At 36.4% G+C, this 13502-nt stretch overlaps 1 protein-coding gene across 1 annotated transcript in view; it reads left to right on the forward strand.

Annotated features, from left to right (window-relative positions):
• NECAB1 (N-terminal EF-hand calcium binding protein 1) overlaps positions 1-10607 on the forward strand; it is a gene marked incomplete at its 5' end in the record, with an annotated part of 57718 nt that extends 47111 nt beyond the window's left edge. Inside the window, 5 exon segments of the mRNA XM_013956791.2 lie at positions 2377-2430; positions 3994-4106; positions 6275-6352; positions 7407-7498; positions 10491-10607. Of these exon segments, the coding sequence (XP_013812245.2) occupies positions 2377-2430; positions 3994-4106; positions 6275-6352; positions 7407-7498; positions 10491-10519 (366 nt within the window).
• Positions 10608-13502: the final 2895 nt, after the last annotated feature.

Below are 13502 nucleotides of genomic sequence, written 5' to 3' on the forward strand. Positions count from 1 at the left end.
CCACGTAAGCACAGGCAGCCCCCACACAAACACAAGCGCACACAGCCTGATCCTGTTTCTCCTCTCCAGATGATCAGGATGGACGTTCCCTAGTGAAACACATCCACACCCTCACTGTCTAGATGGACAAACACACCACGTTCACAGATCCCTCAAATATCAGCATGGGTTTTAAGGCCATCTGATATTCATGCCCGGATCCCAGGCCCCTTACCCAGTCATTGGCTCAGACTTAGATCTTTGCAGATGTGGGTCTCCTCCTACTCACCTGCTAGTCCAACTTGAAGTTCACCAATAAATTATACATACACATACCTGCACACACAGAAAATGCCTAGGAATGGGATTTAGTAGGTAGATACAATAATTAGTGATCAGGCACAGGGCTCAGCCAGACAAGCATACCAACCAGCAACTTGCTTACATATGACCAGCCTCTCTGATGTTCCCTCCTCTCCATTTTCCCTTGCCTGTCCTTCCCATACCCACCTTGCCCCTCCTGTTCTCTGCCATTGTCCTCTTCCAATAAACGAGCTGCCCCTAATTACCTTTTCCCTATTGACCTAAGTTTTGCTGCATCTGTACCAAAATTTGCTATTTCTGCTACCTAGGCCATCCTAGCCTTAGGCGGTATTACCGATACGGTTACCCTAGGTACTGGTGGCCTTGCACAATTCCACTCCCCCAAAGGTCCTCAATATTCCCTTCAATTATCTGTGAAATCTGATGGTCTCTCGTTTAACTTCCCTTTAACCATCTGTGAAATGCTGCCATTCCTCATGGCACCATCTGTAAACTTTGCCAACTTCTGGCTCTGTTCTCATTGTCTTCAGCAACTTCCCCTTCACGTCCAGTCGTCCAGTCAGTCAGTCAGTTAGCTAAGCCTCAGGCCAGGGCATAGCCATCTGCCTGCACACAGTAGCTTTCCTAGAGTTCATTTCTGCATGAGAAAAGCAATTGCACAGCAGTTGCCACATTAATGACGTTTCAGTAGCAACTTAATCTTTCTGAATAAAGTAGATTTTGAAATTTTAAAGTCCTTCATGAAATTTAACTATCTCTTTTGGTCCAGCTTTACTTCCACCTCTGCTTTGGAAACAGCATCTTGCTAGCCTGCCACAGTTACCTCCTGACATGCCAAAAGGAGTTTAAGGAAATTTTAAATTTAAAAGAATTGTATTGAAAAATGAAACTTGGCATATGGCAATAATGCAATAGAAACCTTACAGAAAACAAACATCTTCTCTATCTGAAGTCTCTGCACTGAGAAATGAGCTATTAAAGATTTTTTCCTCCCGTTTCATGATTTTCTATGCAAATTCTGCATGAGAGGTACAGTTACAAGCAGTTAATGTGCGAATACTCTTTCATTGCTGACTTGCTCTGCCATGTGCTGTTGGTGGGGTTTCCACGTTCATTTGAATTCCAGCTGCATACCTCTTACCATCTTTTCAGCAGGTATAGTATTTGTGTTGGCAAAATGCCTGCTGCCTGAGGTTAATCAATCCTTACCCAACAGGATGTAGAAAAACCTATTTATCTTTGTGACACAAGAGTTGTTTATAATAAGCGAAGCACCACTAATGAACACTGAATCTTGCTCTGCCTGTTTATTGCAATGAATTCTGCTTTTTCAGGTGCTAAAATATCTATGTATCACTGGGTATCACCTGGATCTACTATGTAAATTATAACTTTGTGTGCATTACTAGATGGTGCTTGCATAAATCACTGAATCACGAAGCACACATTTCGTTTCCATAGGAAGCAAGCATACCATTTCCTTACAAATGTACCTGTTTGCTGCTGCCTAGTCTGTCTTCAGAGGCAAGAGCAGCAGAGGAGTGCAGAAACCTACCTTGAATCATTTGCACGCTCTTTTATAATCCTAGAAAACAGTCACTTGTGACTGGAAAAATTTCTGGAAAAGTTTCTTTTGTATAAAGTTGTCATTATGACATAAGAGTTGCTAATATTCAGTTTATTCCAAATGACTATGCTTGCTCATCTCCATACGACAATTCAAGCGGACAGCTGTCTTTTCTGAATAAAGTCCAACATACACTTGTGAACAAACAGATTCGTTACAAATGAAAAAACTAGCCATTTTTGTTTTAAGCTACTTGATTTGAAAAAGCAAAAGCATTATAAATAAAAGTATACAGAACAGTCTAGGTTGAATTTAACCAACTGAAATGTGCAACACTGTGCAAACAATGCTTATACTAGATTTGCAGCTAATAAACAAGGGGTTTAATTAAAATTTCTGGAGATAAAACAGAACCTAGCTATTAGAATAGTTTGCTAAAAAAGAAAGTCTAGATTACATCTGCAGTATTACCTCTTATATTTCCATTTTTTTCAATTGCCTGAAAGGACCTAAAGCTTGAGCCATTTGAAGAAGAAGTTTTAGAAGAAAATGCAAGATCTGTAAGTGTTTTTCAAGATAATGACTTTTGACATTTGATTTTCAATTCTAGGTATTGAAACAACAATCTCACCTGATCTCAGTTTGTTTAAAAAAAAAAAAAAATCACTTTTCCAAGTGATAAGAATCCATTATAGTCAGCAAAATACGCTGTGCAAGAAGCAATAAAGCAAAACCTGTAATACTTGGACGTAACTTTTAAAACAATTTTTGCATTGTTTTCAACAGTACAGTGAGCCAAAAACAGCTCACAAAAGGAGGAAAGGGCATCATTAATAAGATTTACCAACATTGGCAGCAATGTTTATGGGGTTGTAGCTTCTCTGCTCCTTTAGTATCACTTAAAGCTGCATGCATGCTTTAAAACAGGGTTGTACAGCCTCCCTCCCTCACAAAACTCCTACAAAAAACCTTAAGAAAGATGAGAGAACATCTAGTGTTAAGAGACAATGACTCTTACAAAATCAAAATCATATCCAGAAATGAACTTACAATTGTGTTCATGTCCCAAGATTCACCTCAATTTTTCAAATACCCTAGTATTCCTAAATTTCCAGACTTTGAACCTAACAACAAAATGAAAATCAAATACATATAGAAAAAAATAACCAAAATAGATATTTATCAAATTGCTAATTTTAAAGAGTTACGTTAGATTTTTTTCTTAAATGAGATCAAACCAGATTACTAGACTGGCTGCTTTATGAGGGGGTAAACCATAACACAACAGTATCAATAATTAAGACAGAAGAGTCAAACCTGTGCTATAGATTAAATTGTATCAGTCAGGTGTTTCTTTAAATAGTTATTCAGGGAAATTGGCAAGTTTCAATGGATGAGTCAATATGCAAGCTACTTAGTGATGAAACTAAATGATAAGCACAGTAACTAAGATAAATAGGTCTTCTCTAATGCTAACTGTTTCTACAGTTTTCACTGTTTATCAAGATTATTCATTTTTTTACAGAAAGGTGGAGAAAAAACTCCTATTCATTATCTAACATGGGCTGCCTTAGGCATCTCATTCAGGTATGAGTCAGACCTCTGAAAGGTAAAAAACTGCATTTCCTAAACAGTCAGAAAAGGAGATAAGAGAACCTCAATGAAATGCAACACTGCATCTAATTCAAATTATGTGAATATCCTCTTATCTCAAACTTCACTCTTGCTTGCATACACATTCACCAAAGGAAACATGTTGACTTTATTATTAATTTCAAAGATCAATGTTTGCTTTGCACTTTTCCAAAGAGACTCTCTCATCCAGAGTTTGGACAACTCTCCTCCTTTTTCTGAGGTGGACACTCATTTGGGGCATTTTCCTCTTTGGAATTCCATTCTGTGCATCAGCCTACCTAGATGTAAAAGCCATAGTCAAAAGCTATTCTACTTATCCCTTTCAGGGCACTAAAACAGGCACTGCAAACTTTTAAGGGAACTTGTGGCTTTTCTTCAGTGATGCAAAGTTGTTTTTTTTAATCATTTTATGACAGATTTTCTTACCTTAAAGTACAAGGAATTCATAGCACCATATGGCAATAATATTGTAATGTTATTTGTATCAGCACATAATGATTGTTCAACGTCAAATGTCTGTGCTAGAAGAAGAAATAGAGGCATTCCGGCTTGCTCTGAAACAGTACGTGGAATCTGCTTCTGCTCAGGGTGGCTGCTTGCAGTAAGTACAGTGTTACTACTTGGGCTGAAGGAAGGAATGTAATATATTTCCTTGAATAACCTCTAAGTTGCAGCAGACTGTTTATGAAGAGAGAATTTGCAACATCTTCCTTCCTGGGTGGATTATGCATGTGTATTAAGATAGAGTAGTTATAAGACAACTCAAACCAGAAAGATGTCAAAAGTATATGTGAGTACTTTCAGTAATATCACAAAAATCTAATGAATAAAAATTAAACCTTACTGTGAAAAATCTGCATCCTACCACTCCTTTCAAAAAAACAAACAAACAAACAAAAAAACCCCACACAGGCTATTCCAAAGATAGCCCCCACTCTTTTAAGGCTTCTCAGCTGTGCAGGGCACCAGTTCACAGCTTCCTGAGGCTCCTAGGCTGACAACCTCCACGGGAAAACTCATTTGCCATCCTCTACTGGTGATCATCCTGGTAAGCGAGCAACTTATTAGCTTGGTTGCCAGCTCTCTGGTTGGAAGTTTTCAAAATCATCCATTTTGCTTATCTTTTTAAGATTTCCAGTCATAATGAAGAATAAAAAAAAAAATTTGAAAAGCACAATTTCCTTGAAACAGAAAATGTGGTGCTGCTTTGCTCCTTTTAGAACAAAATAAAGCATTCGAATGGGGTCAAGAATTAGTTTTGAGTCACCTACTGTACTGAATTTCTTAATTGAACATACTTGAGAAAGCTACTAGAGATCATTATGAAACAAATATTTTTATAACATATACAAACATGGAATCTTCTCATAAATTAAGGACATGAAAGGTAGCCTTCAAATGTATAAGCTTTGTCACTATGAGATCATCACACTTACAATGATCTTATCAATAGGTTTTATACGAACATGGAAAAGAAAGTTAAGCTGGAAGATGAAAAAGTGACCATTCACTGGTTCACTTGTAATGGTGGACTTATGAGGAAAATAAAATTCTCACGTGAGCCAAGAGATGGAAAAAGCAAAGAGAAGCCCCCCTCCTTCTGAAAATTAACATCCATCAAAACACTTCAGTGACTGCAAACTTGTCAGTAGAGAGAGCCTACACTACTGTAGAACACAACTTAAGCAAAAGATGACAAAAAATTACTTTCTTTCCCAAGTTTGCAGGCATTTGGTATGTCAGTGGTGCCACCTACCGACTGTTTTGGAGTTTATCCACGTTTCAGTGTAGCCACATTTACAGTTCTTGATCACTGTTAGTATTTTACAATGTACTTTTTCACACAGCAGGAGATAGTAACACGGACAAATCACATGAATTCATTATTTCATTTCAGCATGAAGTATAATCTGAGACCAGTTTTCAAGCACATTACTAGTAAGACTAGCAATCTCATACTTGGGCACTCAGAGAAATAGACAGCTATACTTTTCGTGCTATGCATCTAACCACCAGTTTGAGTACCCAAATGCAGAATTTCCTGAGCATATCAGCTTTCTAGCAGATAATAAGCAGGATGATTTTGTGGGAGTGATCATATATTCTGTGGGTCACTTTTTACTCATGATAAATTGATAGCTGAATGGCATGAGAAAAACTATGAACGATATTATTTAGAAAGCATATCTGCAGCAAGCATCAACATACCTTTCCTTATACTCCATTGCTATTTGCTTCCACAGCACCTAAAATCTATGCCACTTTGATGGATTTCTCACACAGAGGATAGGCTTTCCACAAAGTAATTCTTCAATGAAACAGCGTGATTTACTCTACAGCTTGCTTAATCTGTTCTCTATGTGCGATATGCTGTATTAGCTGATTTGCCCTGAACCACAGTTGGATTAATTTTCTGTATTACTGATTGACATTTCTTTATATAAATTATCCTAATTATTGGAGCAATATGAAAAATGAGTTTCATAAATAAGTGTCCATAACTACAAATACTAAACAATACTTAAAAAAGCCATGAAAATACTCATTATCTCATAGACAAAAGTTTTTAAAAAAAGCTTTATTTTGCAATAAATTGCAACAAATTGCAAGTTTATTCATTTGCAATATATATCTTTCAAAATCTACTGATTTGTTCTTTAAGGTTTTTTTAGTCACTGTTTTGTTCACACTTAAGCAAATTGGAAAAAACATGCACATCTGGTAGCTTTGCCATGTTTGATTAAATTAGTTCTGTCCTACAATTCTTAGCTTTTCCATACAGAAGTTTTCAAATGACTCCCGCTTCATCGTTTATGAGTTCTGGGAGAACAGCAGTACCTGGAATCGGTAAGTATTATCTTTTGCATTACAGAAAGTTTTGAAGGTTAGAGAGCAATTGTGTAGAAGTGCTGAATATAAGTTACTCTACATATGGCTACCAATATCTTGCTAAATGCATCACCATTAATATTTCACAACAGTAGTTCAATCACCTAAAACTGAAATATATTGAAATATATTTATATTTTAGTTAAAAATATCAAAAAGACACAGCTAGTCTTAAGAGTGCAGAAAAAGGCTGAAAGTGAAGACAAAGATACGGCATCAGATGGACAGTAGTTGATCGCAGACTAAAGAACAAGGAAACAACAATATTGGCATAGTTCAGTGATGAGAACGAAGAATTAAAAAAAACAAAAACAAAACAAAACAAAAAAAGGAGTCAATGAATGAGACAGGAAGCATATCGTCCAGCAACACACTTAAGCATGCAAGGAGGAATGAGGAGCTCTCAACACTTCCCAAATCCACGTTGCAAAACCCCATCAGACCAATTCCCAAAGCGTCTCTTTGGGCCCAAAACAAAAATTATAGTGATCAAAAGTCCTAACAGCTAAGTTCTAGCCTACAGCACACATGGCTGAAAAAAAGGAGTAGAAAGTTCTTCCTTAACTATTTTTACTGTTTTTAAAAAATGTAAGATCGTAAATTTAGGATCTAGGCAGAAACCGTTCTAAAGGAAGATGGAGAATTCTCTTGAAGCTTAGTATCTTTGCTTTTGAATAAAGCCCACTTCAAAGCAGGTGAATTTACTTTCAAAAGACTAAAGAAAACTGGTAACACACATCAACACATCTGGAACACAAAGACTGCTCTACTGGGTCACAACCAAGAGATGAGTATCAGGATAAGAAAGACAGTTAACGGTACAGAATAAAAAGTGTATTTTTTATAAAGAACTTCACAGTTAATCTTCTATTATCATCATTGTCTGTTTTGAAGCACAAAATCTCTCTTACAGTATTTATTAACTGTAACAAATCTGGATACTCCTGATATATGTGAGAATATTTAGTGCCTTTAAAAACTTGTTATATTCTCATTTTTTATAATTATTTAGCCACCTTCAAATGAATTACAGCAAGACATTCCAAAGAAATAATGTGGACTTCTTGGAAACCCCAGAACTCATGACAACAATGCTAGTCCCTGGTAAATATCAATTTTTCATAAAGTTTTATTTGTTCCATGTGAAGAGTTCCACTATATTAGTATGTTCTGTATGCAGAGCAACTGTGTATCACCACCCTCAGTCATATCTTCTTTTGTAAAATATGGAGGGGAAAGGAAGTCTAACATTTGTATTTTAAGAACAAGAATGTAAAATCTATCAGCCAGAGTAAGATCCACAGTGCCTTATTTTATGTGGTACAAAGCATTATGCCAGCATATATTATTCAAGAAAATATCTGGAAGATACGATACTTATTTGTGAATAGTAAAATGGATCCAGTTAAAGATCTGCAGGCAAAAAAATTATTTTCTGATGAAGACTTCAATTTAATTATATTTGTGTTGACTGAATGGAGTCTTAAATGACCAGTAACCGATATTTACCAACCAATTAATTGTACATGCTTCCTGCTATGTAAAACAGGAAAAAATCCTACTGCGAAAAGTGTTAAATATTCCAAATTATTATTTCTAATACAAGCCAATGTTGCAAAAACCATCTTCTCTCTCGAAGAAACAATAGTTAGAAGAGACGGTCAAGGATGAAGCAAAACAAGAATCAGTCCCTGTTTGCAGAAAGAGGACAGCAAAATTAAGTATTTTACCTTAGACAGCACAAATCTGTTACAATGAAATTCTAGTTTCCCATATCTTTATTGTCTACATGAAAAAAAAAAATCCACCTAGTAAAAGAAATTACCTAGTCCTAGGTGACCTGAAGTCTCTCCTTAAAATAAACCAGCCAAGAAATTTTCAGACTTGATGAGCCAGCTATGAACATAAAAATATATGCCAGGGATTCCTGCAGTATAGGGGGATTACAGTTAATGAACCCAGAATCCCTTCAAATCAAATTTATTACTGGGAAATTGCTAGTGGTAAGACAAAAACTTGGCTCTAAGAAACAATGCAGCCCTTCCCCAAACTTCTTTGTGTCCAAGGGCTAGAACGGGTAGGAGCCAGGAGTGTTCCATGGCTGGTTTATCCATGGCTAAAGAAAGTGCAATTAGCAAAATAAAATGTAAACGTCATTTTAAAGTGCCTAAATATAAATGGCTGAAATTGGGCTTAAAATGATTATTACAGCATCCATTCTGACTGCTAAATAGGATTTTAGACTATAGCAGTCTATCCTGGAAGATAGTTGCCATAGAAACATTTCTCATCATGCATTCCCTGCTGAGCGGAGGGAAGGTGAAGTGATGCATTCAGTTATTTTTACAGTTTTATAGATTACCTGTATTTTAGAAATCTGTGTGTAGATATCTGAACTATTTTAATGGGAAGCACTTCCTATATATAAACTATACAGGTCATATTCATATTTGAAAGACAGAAAATGCTCATGGTCATCAGAAAAAGAAAAAAAAAAAGATGGCTGCAATGCTACCAATATATTTTATAAAAGAATTTTAGACAGTGTAAAGGGATTTGTAAATCCCTGTAAAATCAGGAAAAAACCCACAACCCGTTTACAATTAATACAAAGGCTGTATTTTAAAAACAAATTTACCCCAGCTCAAATGCAACTACTCCTTTTACACATCCAGGTAACAAAGAAATGAAACAATTCTAAGTCATATTCTGAATCTGACTCAATAGAAGATTATAACCTAAGAGTCTTTACTCAGATGAGCAATTAAAATTAAGAACGATACACTTACCTGGCTAAGGATGATTCAGGAAGACGTGGGTTTTCAGGACTGTTAGATCCAATATTATCCTAAAGCCATAACTACTGGAGATAGCAAATTAATTTACTATCAGTTAACAGGAACCATGATCTATTACAATCACTTGCACACCTGTTAACTGACCAAGTTGCTTCAGGTCAATCTACCAGAGTGGCATGAATCATTCAGTTCCATCTTTAATTGAAAGCCTAATCTTTATATAAAGATCTGAACTCTGAGGACACTAAAGAACCTTTTGGCGAAGAAAACAAAAGTTAGAGGGAAAATGTTTTAACACTTATGGCACTATGACATTAACTATTAAGTTGACATTCATTTGACCAAAGTTTACTAATCCACTGATGTGTCAGAGACTAACAAACTTTCATAGCCCAAAGTCAGGTAGGATTCTTAAGAATCTTAAGATTCTTTTTCAAGAATTAAATTTTTCAGAAAAAAATGCCAAAAACTGAAGGATTTATGGACACATCCAGAGAGACAAATCCTATTAATGAATCTAATCCCCAAAACACACAGTGCAAAAAAGCATGGTCCCTGAGCCCTTAACATCCCTCCACTAAAGGGACTTAGCATCTACCTTTCCTCTCCTTGCTTTGTCTCTCTCCACAATCTTGCAGTTCCTTTCTGCATAAGGTTCAATTTCAAAAGGCCAAAGAGGAAGGACTGCTGGGGAAGATGTACTGATGTGTTTTATTCTGGTCCTATCTATAATCTGGTGATTACAGCTTTTCTTTTCTGTGAATGACCTTCAATAAATCCATCAGATCTCTTGCTTTTGGGGCAAAACACTCAATTTCTAGAATTGTGTAAAAGGATAACAGCAGGTTTGAATGATGTCACCAGGAATAACAGTCACTAAAGGCAGCACTATCATTCAGGGGACACTCTGTTCCGCTAAAATACTGACGCATGCAGTAGGACTATATCCGCATTCTTTGAGAGACTTGCCCTCTGGCATTTGCGTGCTGAATTCTATGCAACTGTATCTGAGACTATCCAAAGAAGCACTAAAGAAATGTAAAATCTTTTCCTTAAGCATTCCCCCACCAAATATGCTCAGCTTTCCTACCATCTGAAGTATTTTCCCCGTGCATGGAGTGGTTTTGTCCTTGAATGTATGCAGCTTTCATAATAAAATAGTATCAGCTGCACATATAAATGACCATTTCTTCATACCAGTGGTGACATATGCATTAAAAATGTTTTATTTAGTTTTACAAGAGGCAGAAAAAGAAATACTGCTTAAGTAAAAATAAATAAATTCTCTTCTCTTTCAGCATCATGGTGGGTCCTCAATAACAACTAGAAGCTGTGGTTCCAAGTAATGTTAATGGCACACCATTATAGTTTCTGTTACAGCAACATTCATATAGCAGTATATAGGTATCCTGGGTAAGAGATTATGATGTGATTGTCATTATAGGTGTGATCTTTCCATTTTAAAATATGAAAAGTTACACATTCTCTTCTTGTGACTAGCTCAGTGAAACAATGCATTCTAAAAGCCAAAACAGGACAACTGTGCTAAATTGTTTGCTGTGTACATTCAAACCAGGACAAATGATCAGAGAAGCGTGTCTTGATTGGTGTGACTAAGTATTTGTGAATGGTTTTAGCCTTACATTAATAAACAGTTGTTACTTCATGCCGTTTTCTCCTTTTTTGAAAGGAACAGGTATGAACTTGAACACATGTATTGTCATAACTTGTTGTCTTCTATCTTAAAGAAAGTCATCAGTTAGGAGAATAAGCACATGGACAACTTTTTGTGCTAACACAGAACTTCACCCAGAGAGGAGATAATCTGACCAAGAAAAGACAAGGCAGTACCATTTTCTCTTCCCAGCCCCTGCCTTCCTTTCCCCCAACCTCCTCCTCCCCCCCGAAATATGCCTGTCGGACTGCTTTGGATCCCTCACAATCAGTGTGCTTTGAGCCCCACGTCCTGAATACTCAGGAAATAATTTTCATTATATCAGATCCTAAAACCGTCAGTTCACTGTTAGTTCTCATAAGAGAAACTACTGTTAGATCATAAACAGCCATAAACCTATAAGGAGAAGTACCATCTTCCGTGAGAAGTCATGCTGTTGTCCCTTTGGCATCTAAGCAGCAGGTGTGCCCTTCAGCTCAGAAATAAACCCACACAGCTCTATCACCACATCTGTGACTCCTCTCAGTCCAAATAACCCACTGGGATGTTGTGCTTGCAATTATGTTTGTAGCTCATTAAAAAAAAAAAAAAAAAAAAAACAGGAAGAGACTAGTGTAACCTCACACCCCCATGACAGGTTGACAAGTTCTATGTACTAAGTGACCACTCTCTCCACTCATCTGGCAGTCCCAGGGAAGATCAATATGAAAGAAACACCCCCTTGAGAAATCTGAAACAGGACAAATAGCAAGCTTCTTCTCTATCTGGTTATGGAGTTGGGGAGACCAACCCATCTATCAAGAAGCCCCCAGCTGCTAGGAAGTCAATGCCTCTAGTAAGTCCTTCATCATCACCCCCATCTTCTGAACACAGGAATGCCTGGGGTGAAGCACAGTATTCTACGGAAGTGTCAGTCATGCTGAAAGGTATCTTAAAGTGGCAGTACTCATTATGTAAAATCAAAAATGAGCCCGTTCCAGAAAATGCTGCAAAAGGTAGCGTCACAATGTCCACACTGAACTGCCCTCTAAATGGAGAATAAACACAAAGTTCAGAGTTGCGACATGTAAGCAACCTTCCCTGGGCATGCTCCCAGAGGTTTTAGCACTGTGTTGCAACAACGTCAGACCAAATGGTTCAGATGTCCTCCAGATACCTCCCCCTGCCCTGCACACATCCAGCGTAGACTGATACACACAAGATTTCAAATAAAGGGCTTTACACATTGGGATTTAGACATCCAAGAAATAGGAGCTCATTGGGCACATATTAGACCATCTTACTTCTCATGGGTCAATACATTACGCATAACTGAGAATACATCTAATGCCTTTTGTGACCTTTATATAAATAGAAACATCAACTAACTTGGAAGCCTAAGAGCAAGCATGAATGGTAGAGAGAGAAGATGAAATCTTAGCTAAGAAGAGGCCTTACCATGCATAATTGTTTTAAACTAGCATTCATTAAACTAGCATTCGTTAAAAAAAGAAGAAAAAGTCTAAAATAGAAACTTTTATAACATATGTATAGACATGAACAAACATATCTTTGAAGATCTTCCTGGAAAAGAAACTTCATGGAAACATGCTGGAAAAAGTTCTAGTAGGTCATATCTCTCCCAACACTTACTATTCTCCTTTATATATTTACTAGTAAACAAACATTTGAATGAATAATAGACAAGAACAAATTTGAGTTTCACTTAAGAGTTTTGAGACAGCTACATACAGGAATAACCTTCAACACATACTGAGGAAATGATCCATATTATTCACTCTAAAATGCTTCTAGTGATAAAAAAAAAAAAGAGCAGATTTCAGTTCTTTGTAACATTACTTGTAAACACTACACTGTAAAATGTAAATGTAAAATACACTTGCAAGATAATTTTAATCCACAATGACAGAATTTAAAGTGATTGTCAAACTGTTGCTAAATATAAATGAAATAGAATCTGTAGGACAAGCTTATCTGCATAGTTCCAGGGCAGGAAAAAAAAAAATCTAGTATTTACCAAGTGTCCCCCGCAAGTTTTTAGTGCGATTGCAATCCTATCCAATATACTCCAATTTAGTTTCCATTATCATTTGCTAGAAAGGTTAAAAAAAAGTGCCTTTGGCATCAACAGGATGTTATGGCAAGTCTGAATGCAGAAAATTTTGAAGACAACTATATTCATATAAAACAACTATTGCTGAAGCTTGTCAACTGAAAAAATGTTTTCAGAAAACACACAAAACTACTGCTCTCCACTTTTCTTTTTAACACTATTCTAATTTAAGAAAAAAGTTACACCATCCACTATGAATTGGTATACACCTTCCCCATATGAGACAAATGATTAAGTGCTGTCTTGTTCTAGAATATTTCCCATTATTTCTACTTTGTAAAGTCAAAAACACCGGACAATATTATTTGTGAAGAACTTTAAAAAAAATACAGTGCCTAGACAGTTCTCTTGTATTGACCAGCAATGAAGGATTTTTAGTTTTAGGGAAACTGTTAATAACAAGCTATTTCATAGCTTGAAAGAAGGTATGTATACACAGAAGATTAAGGCATCTCTTGTGTCAACAGGGAGTTATCAAGTGAAGAGAAAAAACAAGTGAAGTTTTGACCCTCCAAAAAAATA

This window comes from Apteryx mantelli, chromosome 2, assembly GCF_036417845.1.
Source record: "Apteryx mantelli isolate bAptMan1 chromosome 2, bAptMan1.hap1, whole genome shotgun sequence".
NCBI lineage: Eukaryota > Metazoa > Chordata > Aves > Apterygiformes > Apterygidae > Apteryx > Apteryx mantelli.